The 12213-nt window shown below is 37.1% G+C and overlaps 1 protein-coding gene across 2 annotated transcripts in view; it reads left to right on the top strand.

The window, feature by feature from the left end:
- The first annotated feature begins 337 nt into the window (after positions 1-337).
- rad18 (RAD18 E3 ubiquitin protein ligase) overlaps positions 338-12213 on the top strand; it is a 36172-nt gene continuing 24296 nt past the window's right edge. For both annotated transcript variants that reach the window (XM_015037170.1, XM_015037176.1), the window contains exons 1-7: positions 338-484; positions 2459-2537; positions 3530-3591; positions 4372-4442; positions 8747-9153; positions 10495-10594; positions 11764-11951. In XM_015037170.1, coding sequence (XP_014892656.1) covers positions 434-484; positions 2459-2537; positions 3530-3591; positions 4372-4442; positions 8747-9153; positions 10495-10594; positions 11764-11951 — 958 coding nt within the window. In that variant the 5' untranslated portion in view covers positions 338-433. The remainder of the gene's footprint in view (positions 485-2458; positions 2538-3529; positions 3592-4371; positions 4443-8746; positions 9154-10494; positions 10595-11763; positions 11952-12213) is intronic.

Below are 12213 nucleotides of genomic sequence, written 5' to 3' on the forward strand. Positions count from 1 at the left end.
TCAAGAATTTGGTTCTCCTCAGTGGAGAAACTGAAAATTAAACAAAAGGGCAAGTCATATCCGATACGTTATAAGAAACGAAACAAGAAAAACAATAACGGTTAGGTATTACAACAACAAATGGTCAGGTAACATGCATCAGCGTGTAAGCAGAATAATATAAGATATTGAATAATATGTTAACCCACGGAGTCCGTTCCGAAATACAAAAACGTGTAAAATATAAAACTGAGTTTGATGAGTATCATCTGGGTGTGTGGCGTTTTTCTGTGAATGTGAGATGCCCCACTGGCCATGAATGTAGCACCAGTGGCGGAAGTTGTTTATTGACGTCAGTTTGCGTCTCTCAGGGCGGGAGCTTGTCGAACGAAAACAGTAGAAGAGCTAACTTTCTTAAATCTTTCCCGAGGACTATATAATTTCTCCCAGAGAGATGGCCCAGCACATTGAAGAGGATTTACCGCTCAGTCTTGCGTGTTTAAAAGTAAGTCATGGCGTTGTCTGTGCTGATATATTCGTGTTTTGATTTCAAAACTAGCCGTATTAGCTGTGTACCCTCTCGGAACGTTAGGTTTATTAAGCAATTCGACGAAGAAGAAGAAGAAGAAAAAAAAAACATTAAAAATTTCCAAAACATTTCCGATCATATGTTTGGTTCTAGAAGTAACCAATCAGTAATAATTATTTTGTTAGCCTATATTCATAACGACAGCGCGTTAATGTTGACATAAATCACAGTTCATGTATTTACTTTAAATCTAACGGCTGTTAACGTTCATTTTTGAAACAACATAAAACCTAACGCTGACTTGACTGAACAGTTATGAATGCTAACGATCGATGTTTTTCAATTTAGGTTATTTCACAACAAACGCCGATGAAACAAACAAATCTTATAATATAATTGAATTCAGATCCACTCGTTTCATTCCAATGCAGCCTTATAATAAGATTCAGCACCATTTCCATATAGTTCACTTCTACCCAAGTTTTTACATAATACAGTCAAACCATGATTTAAAAAAGTGATTTTTGTGGCAATTCCCACCCATTAAAAACACTGGAATTACAGAAAAAACACAAAAGAGCATGTGAGCCCGGTAACATTTTTGAAGAGGTTTTGTTTCATTTGTGAAACTCTGATGTCAAGTACTGCTGACATTTTATATTTTAGTTTCAAACAGTTCTATGTTAAATTTAACAATTTTAAATATTGCCACATTTAACAAAACCTTTTTGTTCGCACTCTGAATCTTAACTGATAAGAAGTGGAGGTTTTCCTATGATGAGTTATGCATCTAGAGCTCCACCAGCTTTTGGTAAACGAGGCACAGTGAGCTTGGTCTTGTTGGAGATTTCTTCCAGTTGAAAGGCAGTGCCTCCTCCCCACTGGTGTCTCATGCATTGCACCTGATGCTGAATTGCTGCACAGTCAGTGACTTAAGGCAATCAACTTGACCCTCTTCCAGATAACATTTAATCGATTTGCACTGTGTGATAAAACAATCTGATTTTACTGTACAATAATTAGGATTTGGTTGGATCTGAATCCAATTATGTGAATGGATTTAATAAAATCAGCCGGATTGATTTTTTTAACCCAAATTTGGACCAGTGTTCATGTTGTATAACTGGACGTGAATTGGATGTGTTTGCCAGGTGAAGTGGTTTTAGTTGAGATGACATCTCTTGTAATTTTACGCTATGTAAATAAAGCTAAGTTGTGGTTTTTAATTTGTTAATTATTTGAATTAATTCTCTTAATTCATCACTAACTTCAAGTTACTCCAGAGGAGGATGTTTTGATTTCATACAGCTGTTTTTGCGTGAACTGAAACGGTTTTAATTTTTAAGTAAATATTAGTGATTTATTATACATTAAATTAGTCATCAAGTAAAGTAATACCTTTTCGACAATTACATAAAAATGTAGTGACGGAAAGGGTCCCACACAGTCGGAATATTTTTCTCTGCTCATTAAGTTTATTGAAACTCAAATCTTCCGCCTTTTTCAGTCGCTAACACATCAGCAAATCAATATTGGCCTGACAGAGCTTGAAGCAGGTTCAACTTTTCAAGGATGTTTATTACAGGCATGATTGTTTATATGCAGCTGCAGCAGCAGCAATTGGCAAACACCTGGTGGAACTGTGTGCCTGTTTATGTTAAAAAACAAAGCATTTCTCAGTCCAGCCCTTTTAAGAACAGTTATACACAGCGTAATGGTTGTTGTGATGACATGTCAGAAAGAGTCGGAGCTTCTTAAGCAAACTGTGGCCAATTTAAAAACATCAAATTGTGAAATCTAATGTCTTCCAAGTTATGTTTGATGTGTGTAGGATATAACAACTGAAGGTAACATAGTTACTTGACTGTGTCATGCAATGACTGTATCTGCCTGGAAAATGCTTAATCTTATTTACCCCATTAATCACGACTTTGATGTTTTTGTCCACAGACGGTTGATACCCTGCTACGTTGTCCAATTTGCTTTGATTTCCTCAACATTACAATGATGACTAAGTGCTCGCACAATTGTAAGTCTTATGCCGAATCTGAAAAATGTGGATATTAGTGCAACTTGAAACAGTCTTAATAGCATTTTAATTGGATCCTTGGGCCTTTTTTGGAGCACTGGCTTAGAGAAGTAAATTGGAAGGGAGTAGACGTACTTTGTTCATTTAGTTTCACTTCACGACAATAAGTCAAGTCAGTCACTTCTGGTTTATCTTTGTTATTATTGTTGCCCACAAAACACTGGCATTCATAGTGAAAATGTTTATAAAGTCCTAATATAAACAGTCTATAAGTTCACTATCATAATTTTGAACATAAAGCAACCTTTCATTTGACTGTATTTGCACAGTGGAGAAAAAGTGACATAAAAAATCAACGGTGATACACTTGTCGGCAGTCCTGCTGTACAGCTCGCCTTTTGCAGATACAGCTGCATTCAGTCTTCTGCTATAACTGTGGAGCAAACAAAGATGGGGCTCATTGACCATTCCTCTATGCTCCGTCTCCCAGCAGCTCCTGCTCATGCTGTGACACACTTTTTATCTGAATGACTCACTGCACTATAATTAGGTTTGAAGCACCAAACGCTGAAGGGGGAGACACGTCACTGTCTGTCATAGAGATGCTCCCATTTTCTAGCATCTTGTCTGACAAAGGACAGACAAAACCAGAGTTGGAAAAGCACAACAGGACAGGAGGGTTACTGTCTGGCAAAAAACAACAGACAGGTGACCAGATCTTTATTGTCCAAATCAGAAAGTCCTTTTCTGCAACAAATTCAGCTACTATGCTGAAATGTTTGAGTCTCTGTGTTGCACAGCAACACAGAGAAAACGACTCAAACAGAAAACGAACAAAAAACTATATATATATATATATATATATATATATATATATATATATATATATATATATATACACATAATTTTTTTTTTACCTATATTAATTTAAACAAAAGTGGATCTATTTGCTTTTAGAATAAGTACAGGTCTGTTTGTTTTTCATTTTCCAGTTTGCTCTTTGTGCATCAGAAAGTTTTTGTCCTACAAGCTGCTCTGTCCAGTTTGCAACTCGGTAAGTATCGACACGAATTAGACATTTTGTCAGTTACGTGCATCGCAATAAATTTAAATATATTCGAATACTTCATTTAATTCATTAATTTGATTCAGGAAGTGAAACTGAGTAATAACCCAGATTTATTCAACAGTCACTCATTTCAATCACTTCTTTCTCTTAATCTTGTCGTTACGGGTGATTTCTAGTTTGTTCAATCAACAGTCTTAGAGACCCGTTGAATGAAGGGTAAGCCACAGAATGCTAACGCTAATGAAGTGCACTGTTCAGAGTGCTGCATGCAGACATATTAATGAAAAGTTGAACTGAGGGGAAAAAGTGGTAGGAAAAAATGCACAAGCATGAGGAATAACTACAGCCTTGAGAAGATTGCGATGCAAAGCTTGTTCAAAAAAAAAAAAAATGTGAAGAAGATTCACAACGTGGAGACAGCGCTTCAGGAACCACTAGATGAAAGTAAATTTGCATTTCATTTGGAATCAAGGTCTCAGAGGTGGAAGGTAGGATGGAGAGACCCTGAATCCTCGTTTGAGGTTCAGCGCGTAGCTTCCACAGTGATCATAATGAGCATCAAAATGATGGAAAAGAAAAAAGAAGGACTTGACGTATATCACTCTGTGTGTAATGAATCCATATAATGAGTTTCACTTTTTTGATTTAAATTAAAGAAATAAATGCAACTTTTAAGTTGTCCTAATTTTCTATGAGTGAAATATCAAAATTGTAACTCCAATAATGACGTGTTTTTAATGCTGCATTTTTTCATCTCTCTTTTAGCAAATGACAGAACAGGACTTACGAAACAACCGTCTGTTGGATGACTTGGTCGTTAACTTTCAAGCTGCGAGGTGAGGAACCGCTTGTGTCAAATAGTAACTGTCACGTCTAGAGAAAGATGAAGCTTTCTTTGCAACTAAAACTGCAGGGTTGCACACAGCATCGTCAAAGTAAATTATTCTTTCATGTTTTTTTCAGTGTTTTTTCTCTGACAGCCTGCACAGTTAGGGAGCAAGGATCAAAACAATGCATATTGTTTCAGCCAGACGTGGCTTATTTCTTTATTTCTGGAGAGATTTATTTTACTTCTTCCTTCGGAGGGGTGGGTAACCGGTGGGCTAGCTCAGCTTAGGGGACACTCACCCACTGGATGGGAGGAGAGAACAATGGAGCAAAGCTAAGCTTATTCAACTATATATATATATATATATATATTTGCTTTAAAATTCCCCTGTCATCAGTTCCCGTCATTCAAAATGTTTGTGGAGTCGGTGTGTGTCAAGAGTCACTTCTTTAGAGGCAAGCTAGCAGAAATACCAGCAGCAGAGCAGGAAATCAGGCTGACTTTACTGCCAACGTGAATGCATTGCCTCAATATGTCTTCTATTTGTTTTTAATGCTTCTAAAACCTGGGAGGAAAAATGATTGCCATGGTGATTTCATAGAATTACACAGTTATTGATGGGATGTCTCTGTGTCTCCCCAAGGTACCAGCACTTTAGGAAATAAAAGCTGTTATTGGTTTCGTGTAATCTTTCTAATTTGTTTGTAAATCCATTGGGAATTTATTCCCCTCAGCTGAGGTCATGTTGTCAAGTTCTGTGTAATATACCTTTACACACACTTGAGTGTTTTGTAGATTTATTTTTGTTTTTTATTACATCAGGGTACAAATAGTGGTAGCAGTGTCCAAGCTGGGTTACAGGAAGCTCTGCAGTTCTTTTAAAGTCGAGTTTTTCCCAAGTGGCGTGTGGACAGGGTAAGGAGAAAGAAAAAATAGCCTGAGACCAGATCGTCTTGTTATAGTTGACACCTGCCTCATGGGTGCAGCTTTCCACCTGCCTTCATTCACTGCCTGTCATGGACAAACTGATAAATGCTGGCCTGCTTACATGCAGTGTGACATTATGAGCAGAAAAGTAAAGTTGTTTCCAGCAACATAAGGCCTGATGTTGATGTTATCCTTCAGGTTTAAGATCACAAATTATTTTTTACTAGAAATAAAACAAATGACTCGTCTTATTTCGACTGAATGAGCTCACAAATGAGCTCTTCTCTCTTGAGGGGGGGAATTCTCATACTGATCTTTGAAACTGTGTCTTTAATATTGTCTTCACTGTTTTGGCTGAAAGGCTGACAGAACGCTTGAGTGCTATTATCTGTCAATAAGCTGCAATATTCGTCTCCTCCATCAATCATGTCACACCATCGACTCGATGAAGGGTTTCACCGCCAACAGCAGAACCTCTGATCGTCATCGCTGTTATGAATAAGTGGGTTACGCTGCCGTTCTGTGCACCAGAGTTTAATTTCCTGTTGTCCGGCTCTGGGCATCTGCGAGGGGAAATTTCTTGTAAGTGGCCCAGTCGTAATAAAGTGCTGTTTTTATGTAGACATAGTTCTAGATCGGTATTCTAATATGATGTGGCTTTCAGACCCTGTAACCGAGAGCGCTTTTATTTATTTCGTTCTCCTCATTCTTATGTTTGAGGAAAAGAGACAAAAGACAAAACTGAAAATAATGTAATGGCACCAAAATATTCAAAACTTAAAAAAAAAAAGAGGAAAAGTGTTCATCCATCCTTTCTTCCTTCCTGGATTTTGGTGGGGCTTGTGGATACCTCCTGTGGTCATCGGGCAAGAGACTGGCTACACCCTGAACATCATAAACACAATAAATAAATAATAACAAAATCTCTCCATTGGTACAGCATAATTGATTAAAACAGAGTTATTATCTGTATTATTTTAGTCAAAAGTTAAAATGTACAGAAAGATCCTGAAAAGTAACAACTCCAAGTGGGAAAGTTGGCGGGTTTCTCACCTATTCAGAGCGTCCGATCTCATCCAACCTCGCAAGCTAAGCAGAGTCTGACTTCTTTTTTAAATGCTTGAACATTAGACCATGTGGGAACGCCAGGTGCTGAAAGCGTACACGGTTTGGGGCCACACTGCCCTTTCTATGGGTTCTAGTTTTTGCCTGCAGTAGAAACGCATCAGTGCAGAACATGTTTTAGGACAATTATTTCAAACACCTGTTTTGTGGAGTTGTATATGTTCAGGGATCGGCCTCTCAGTGTGAAAATACTGCATTAGGTAGTTTTTGGATGATAACCATAATTTACTGCCATTAAAGCGGAAGCCGAACAGTCAGCGGTTACCACAGTGGTTCATTAATACATAGCTATAGCTGCCACTCATCATACAGTCTCTCCTCACATTAGTTTACTTGTAAACTGGTTTTGAACTTTGCTGGTAAATGTGTTTAATTTCCACCAAACTTAACTAATTGAGGCACTTTTAAGATGTATTTAAGCCTACTGTCTACACACTTACCAACGTGTAGACGGTCTAAGTTGAGTTATTTTTTTTTCATCTATTTTTGCATCCGTACAGAGATTCCTAATAGAAATGAAAGGACTAGAGCAGACAGTCGGCCAACTTGCTCTGAAGTTGCCATTTTTTTAAATCAGAACTGTGCAAGTTTCTGTTCGCTAAGAGATGAGGTTTTCTCAAATGCATTTTATAAAATATATTTTTCTGAAACGTTCATGATGCACTTGTAATTTACGGCAATTATTCCGCACTGCACACTCAGAAGAATCAGTTTGGTTGTGAGTGAAAAACTTAAATGTTCAGTTGTTGCTGTCGAGGGAAAACTTGATTGACGTCTGACAATTTGACTTGTTTTCTTTCTTTTTTTTGATTTTTGATTTCTGCCCCTATAAGGGCAATTGTTTAATTTAACAGCAGGTTGCAGACACTGCAGATACTTCTGAGCTTAATATCGGAAACAATGAGTGCTCTCCTTTCTGCTGCTCACTAATGAATTATGGATGTGGTCATATTTTATCAGGAAAGAAATGAGTTGAGGCTGATCTAAACATAGATTACATTTTTAATAAGTTCACATCATATTTAAGATCATTTTTTTCAAAAAACATGGATTACCTGGTCTCCACCACAGTCATATTAATAAATGAAAAAAAAAAAAAAACATACTACCTTGTTAAAAATTCCAAAAAGTTGTAAAATGTATTAATTTGTCTTCAGTCTTCACAGTAGCAAAATAATGTAATTGAAGTTGTGTTTATTAAAAAAAATAATAAAAGTTTAGCAAATAAAGTGAAAATGTGATCCCTCTGGTAGATTTTGATTTAAAATTATTTTTATTCTAACAGGAATTTTTACTGATGAGACGCCCATCTCTGAAAATATAAAGCTAAAAGCGGTATCAATTTTGAAGACAGTAAATTGTTTTTTTAGTTTTACATTTTTAAAAATGGATTGTAGTTGTTTGTGCCCTTAACGACACATCAGCAATAACATTATCTTCCTTTAAGTGTCATTGAGACTGTAGTTTAACGAACTGATGTTTTCTGACACTACGAAGGAACAGCCTTCGGTGTTTGAGCACTAAACTGAGTAAATACAATGCTGCATAACTTTTAAGTGATTTATATTTTTTATGGTTAAAAACACAACTGGTAACAGTGAATTCATCATTAGATGCACTGCAGGGAGGTATGAAAGGAATTTCTAAGATTAACAACTAATCACTCATTTTGATTTTGGTTTCTGTTGTGACTGTTGTAGACTCTACCTGTCTGAGTGTGTGAAGTGTTAAGGATGAATGCTACCAGGAAAAGTGTCAGGGGAGGAGCCTGTTCCCCCCATCACACTGGTCGTGTGTGTGTGTGTGTGTGTGTGTGTGTGTGTGTGTGTGTGTGTGTGTCTCTGTCTGTCTCTGGTAACACACATGCGTGAGCATGAACCTGCCCTAATGGAAACAGTAAGCACCAAGGAGTTTTAGATATGGAAAGCAGAACATCACACACCTCATTGAGTTCATTTTATTGCCAAGCGATGGCCCCGCTGCAGTTTGTTTGCTTTCCACTTTTCCAAGACGGTGGCCAAAGTGTCTCCTTTTTTAGCTCTGCAGACGAGCCATAGAATAACTGAGCTCCAGCAGATTTCCTTAAAGTGCTCTCTCAAATGTCACACAAGCAGGTACTGGTGGATATAGGTTCTTTTAGATGTGCTCAATATGCTTAATGTATGTTTGTTTCCCTGCATGAACTATACATATGTATATCTATTTTTTGTTTAATATTTAACTTATTTGCTTTGCTTTTGTTATTTTTTTTCCCCCTAGGGAGCAGTTGTTAAAAGCTAACTTTGAATCTCCTCCAATATCGCCAACGACCCCAGCTTCCGCTACCAAATGCAAAACTCCCAGGGAGAACAGCCAGAGGTCCGGCAGTTCCATTTTAAGTCACTTTTTCCAAAAGAAGGCCAGAACACCTCCCGGTAAAGAAACTCATCAGGATGTTCATCGGGGAGAAGTGCAGAGAACACCGAGCTGTAGAGCAAAGGGCTCTGACCTATATTCTGGAAAAGCTCAAATGTCAGCGGTTGTGAAGGAGGAACCAGTGGATGTGGAGGAACCGTCCATCAAGGTCCTGATGTCCCTGAAACAGCAGGTCACGTCTTGTCTGACTCCTAGGTTGGAGATGGCACATTCCTCATCGCCATCAAAAGATAGAAAGCCCGTAATCAAAGGTGCAGCCATTTTAGCTTTGGAGCATGTTGCCCTTTTTAGCTGCTTTTTTTTTTTTTTTGCTCCTTTTCATATCATTTTCTGCCTCTCTTGCCACTGAATGAAATGAGGAAAAAAACAAGGAATGGAAAGGCACATTTGGAGCTGCAATACAGCACCACATAATGATCCCATGCGTAGCCCTGAGGACGAGAGACGGGCTACAGGTCTTTAAACTTCCAGGAAATAAGATGATTACACTTTATTCATATTTTTTTTTAAAGATGTACTGATCAGGCCTTTTCTGGTCAATACCAGTTTCCTGCAGATTGTATTTTCTCTTTTGTTCCTAAACATAAGGCATCCAAGAGAAAATGTGCAGCAGTCTTTTTAATATAGAACATAGTTTTAAATATAATAGAAAAATTGAGTTTTAAGATTATTTGCATTTACGCATCAAAGCACAATTAAAAACAGTGCATCAAGGTATACTGTGTTGGTAGATGTTTTTTTTACTAAAAATGCAGCAATGTCAATCAGATTCCCTAATCCTGATCTTTGACTGATTTGATGATTCCTTTTAAACAATCTTTCAGGTTTGAACAGTTCTACTTTAGATGATTCCTCAACTGGTTTTCTTGCCATGTTGAACTGATGTCAGCTTTGCTGTTTAAGCTTTGCAGTGATGAATCAAATTTCACATGATCATGAATATTCCTGCACAGTTTTAGAAAAGCAGGCATGGCATGAAAAGATAATGACCATTCAGAAGGTACCAATATAATGATGGTAAATAAATAGTTTGAATTCACGGCCCAAGACACTGAAACTTACCAAATATTGCATTCATTTCATCTGCATGAGTGCAATTCAGTGTGTTGTGCAGCTCTAAATGTAAATTCCTATTTCTGCTATACTTCAGAAATTTCAGTCAAGCTGATTGCAGTTTTATTCTTTTGACTTTAGATGTGATGTATGAATTTTCATGAGTTGTGAGTTTTTAAGTGGTTATATGCTTTTGCTCAGTGAAAAATATAACGTAATTAAGGAGACATCTTATTATTTACTGTTCCTCTGTAAGTATTGCTGTTTTTCTGACGTGTAGTTGATGATTAGAATCATTAATCACGGTTCTCTGGTGGTTATGATAAGTAATTTCACGTATTAACCCTTTTGAATGAGTATGGTCACCAATGCAGTTTGCTGTGACAACATAATAGGCTGGCACCGAGTTAAGATTCATTATGCTCTGCAGTCACATTAAGCTTGGCAGTAAAGAATCTAAAATGATTAATTAGTGTTGAGTGTCGATTAAGATGCTAACAAAGCCTTCATCCTAACCTATTTTTTATTTTGTTTCCCAGTTGAGTGTCCTGTGTGCTCTGTTAGTGTGACGCAGCACTTTATCAACAAACATCTGGACACGTGTCTTTCCAGCGGGGAAAAGAAGGAAAGCCTAAGGAGGTAAAGGAGTCCAGTTATTATACTTTAATCATTTTAATAATTTGATGTCCTCTACCGTTCTCACCACATTCTGTTGTGCTTTCCGGCTCTGACTGGTGCTGTTCCAGTACCCCACACTGTGATGCAGCCTGTCAGTAGAAGTTTGTCAATTCCTCATGTTGCTAAAATAATTATTAATAATTATATATATATAAAAAAGTTACCTTTAACCATTTATTTACCTTTATTTTGAATTTGATGCAAATTCCTAAGCAAAAATATAGATGAAACGGCAGGATCTGACAAAAAAATGACAAACCAAATTCTGTAGAAACATACTTTTTAATAAAAATAAGGCTAAGATTCATTAATTTTAAAAGACTTATTCGTGAACAATACTGCTTTATTTCTGTATTTACTTGAACTCGATATAAGTTGGATAACAAAACGACATTTAAAGCTCAGGTTACCTGATAAAAACCTGCTGTGTGCTTTAATGTGCTGAATCATGTTGTGGTTTCTGCCTTACTAGTGACATTAAAGGTTGAAATTATGATCAATCTATTTTATTATGATGGAATAAAATAGCATTTTTGTCCCACCTGCATTGGCCTCGGTTGTAAAGCACTCTTATTGATTTTGAACCAGTGGTTACTAATGTCACCTGTCTGACTTTGGCAACAAATGAGTCAAAACTTCTGGGCTCTCATTTTCATTCTTGCTGGAGTTCTGCTTTAAATCTCTTCTGTCCCTTTAGTGTCTGTCTTTGTTCTGGGTGATGTTAGGGTAAATGATTATCTTATATTTGCAAACCGTCTCTGCCTGTAAAAAGCATTTAATGTCACGGACCTCATCTTGGCTGCAGGCTGCATCAGTATGCAATGTGTGACTTTATTAAAGTGATTGATCTTTTTCAAAGCTGCCCTTGAAACCATTTTGATTGTTGATTTGTAAGGCATCAATGTGCTTCGGTTAGTGCAGCAGTGTACCCACTGCTTTATCATAATTAACGGCAGGTGTCTTATTTATCTATAATCATTCGACAATATAATTTTAATATATGTGGTGTATTTGATTAACCTTGCATTTTCATTGTTGTTCTAATATCAGTAATTAACTTGTCCATCCTAGGAAGAACTGCATAATAACTTTTTATTCCTGTTCATAAACTGTTCATTTGTCTCCTGCAGCTCTCAAGGCACGACCATGCGTCCGATGGCAAAGCTGGTGTACAATCTCCTTTCAGTGCAGGATCTGAAGAGGAGGTTGAAGGACTGCCATCTGTCAATGCAGGGTTCTCGGGACCAGCTGATCAAAAGACACAAAGAGTTTGTCCACTTGTACAACTCGCAGTGCGACTCCCTGAAGCCTAAATCAGGTGAGACAGCCTTGTCTTTGTAAATACATCTGAAGCCGGATAATTACAAGTACTGTATGTATGAAAATACACATTGACATTTTTTTTTTGCCCTTTGACATCAAATAATAATTTTGTTTTACGTTAGGTCAGTTAGGATTATAAAAAATTTTTCTATTTGCAAAATGGCAGAATGATGAGCAAGATCCTTTTTTTTTTTTTTTTTTTTTAAAAAAAAATAAAAAAACCTTTTTTTTTCCCCCCGGGGGGGAAACGGAGGTGT

The sequence above is a fragment of the Poecilia latipinna genome, unplaced genomic scaffold (assembly GCF_001443285.1).
Source record: "Poecilia latipinna isolate Pla-1442-1.1 unplaced genomic scaffold, P_latipinna-1.0 Scaffold24, whole genome shotgun sequence".
NCBI classification, from domain to species: domain Eukaryota; kingdom Metazoa; phylum Chordata; class Actinopteri; order Cyprinodontiformes; family Poeciliidae; genus Poecilia; species Poecilia latipinna.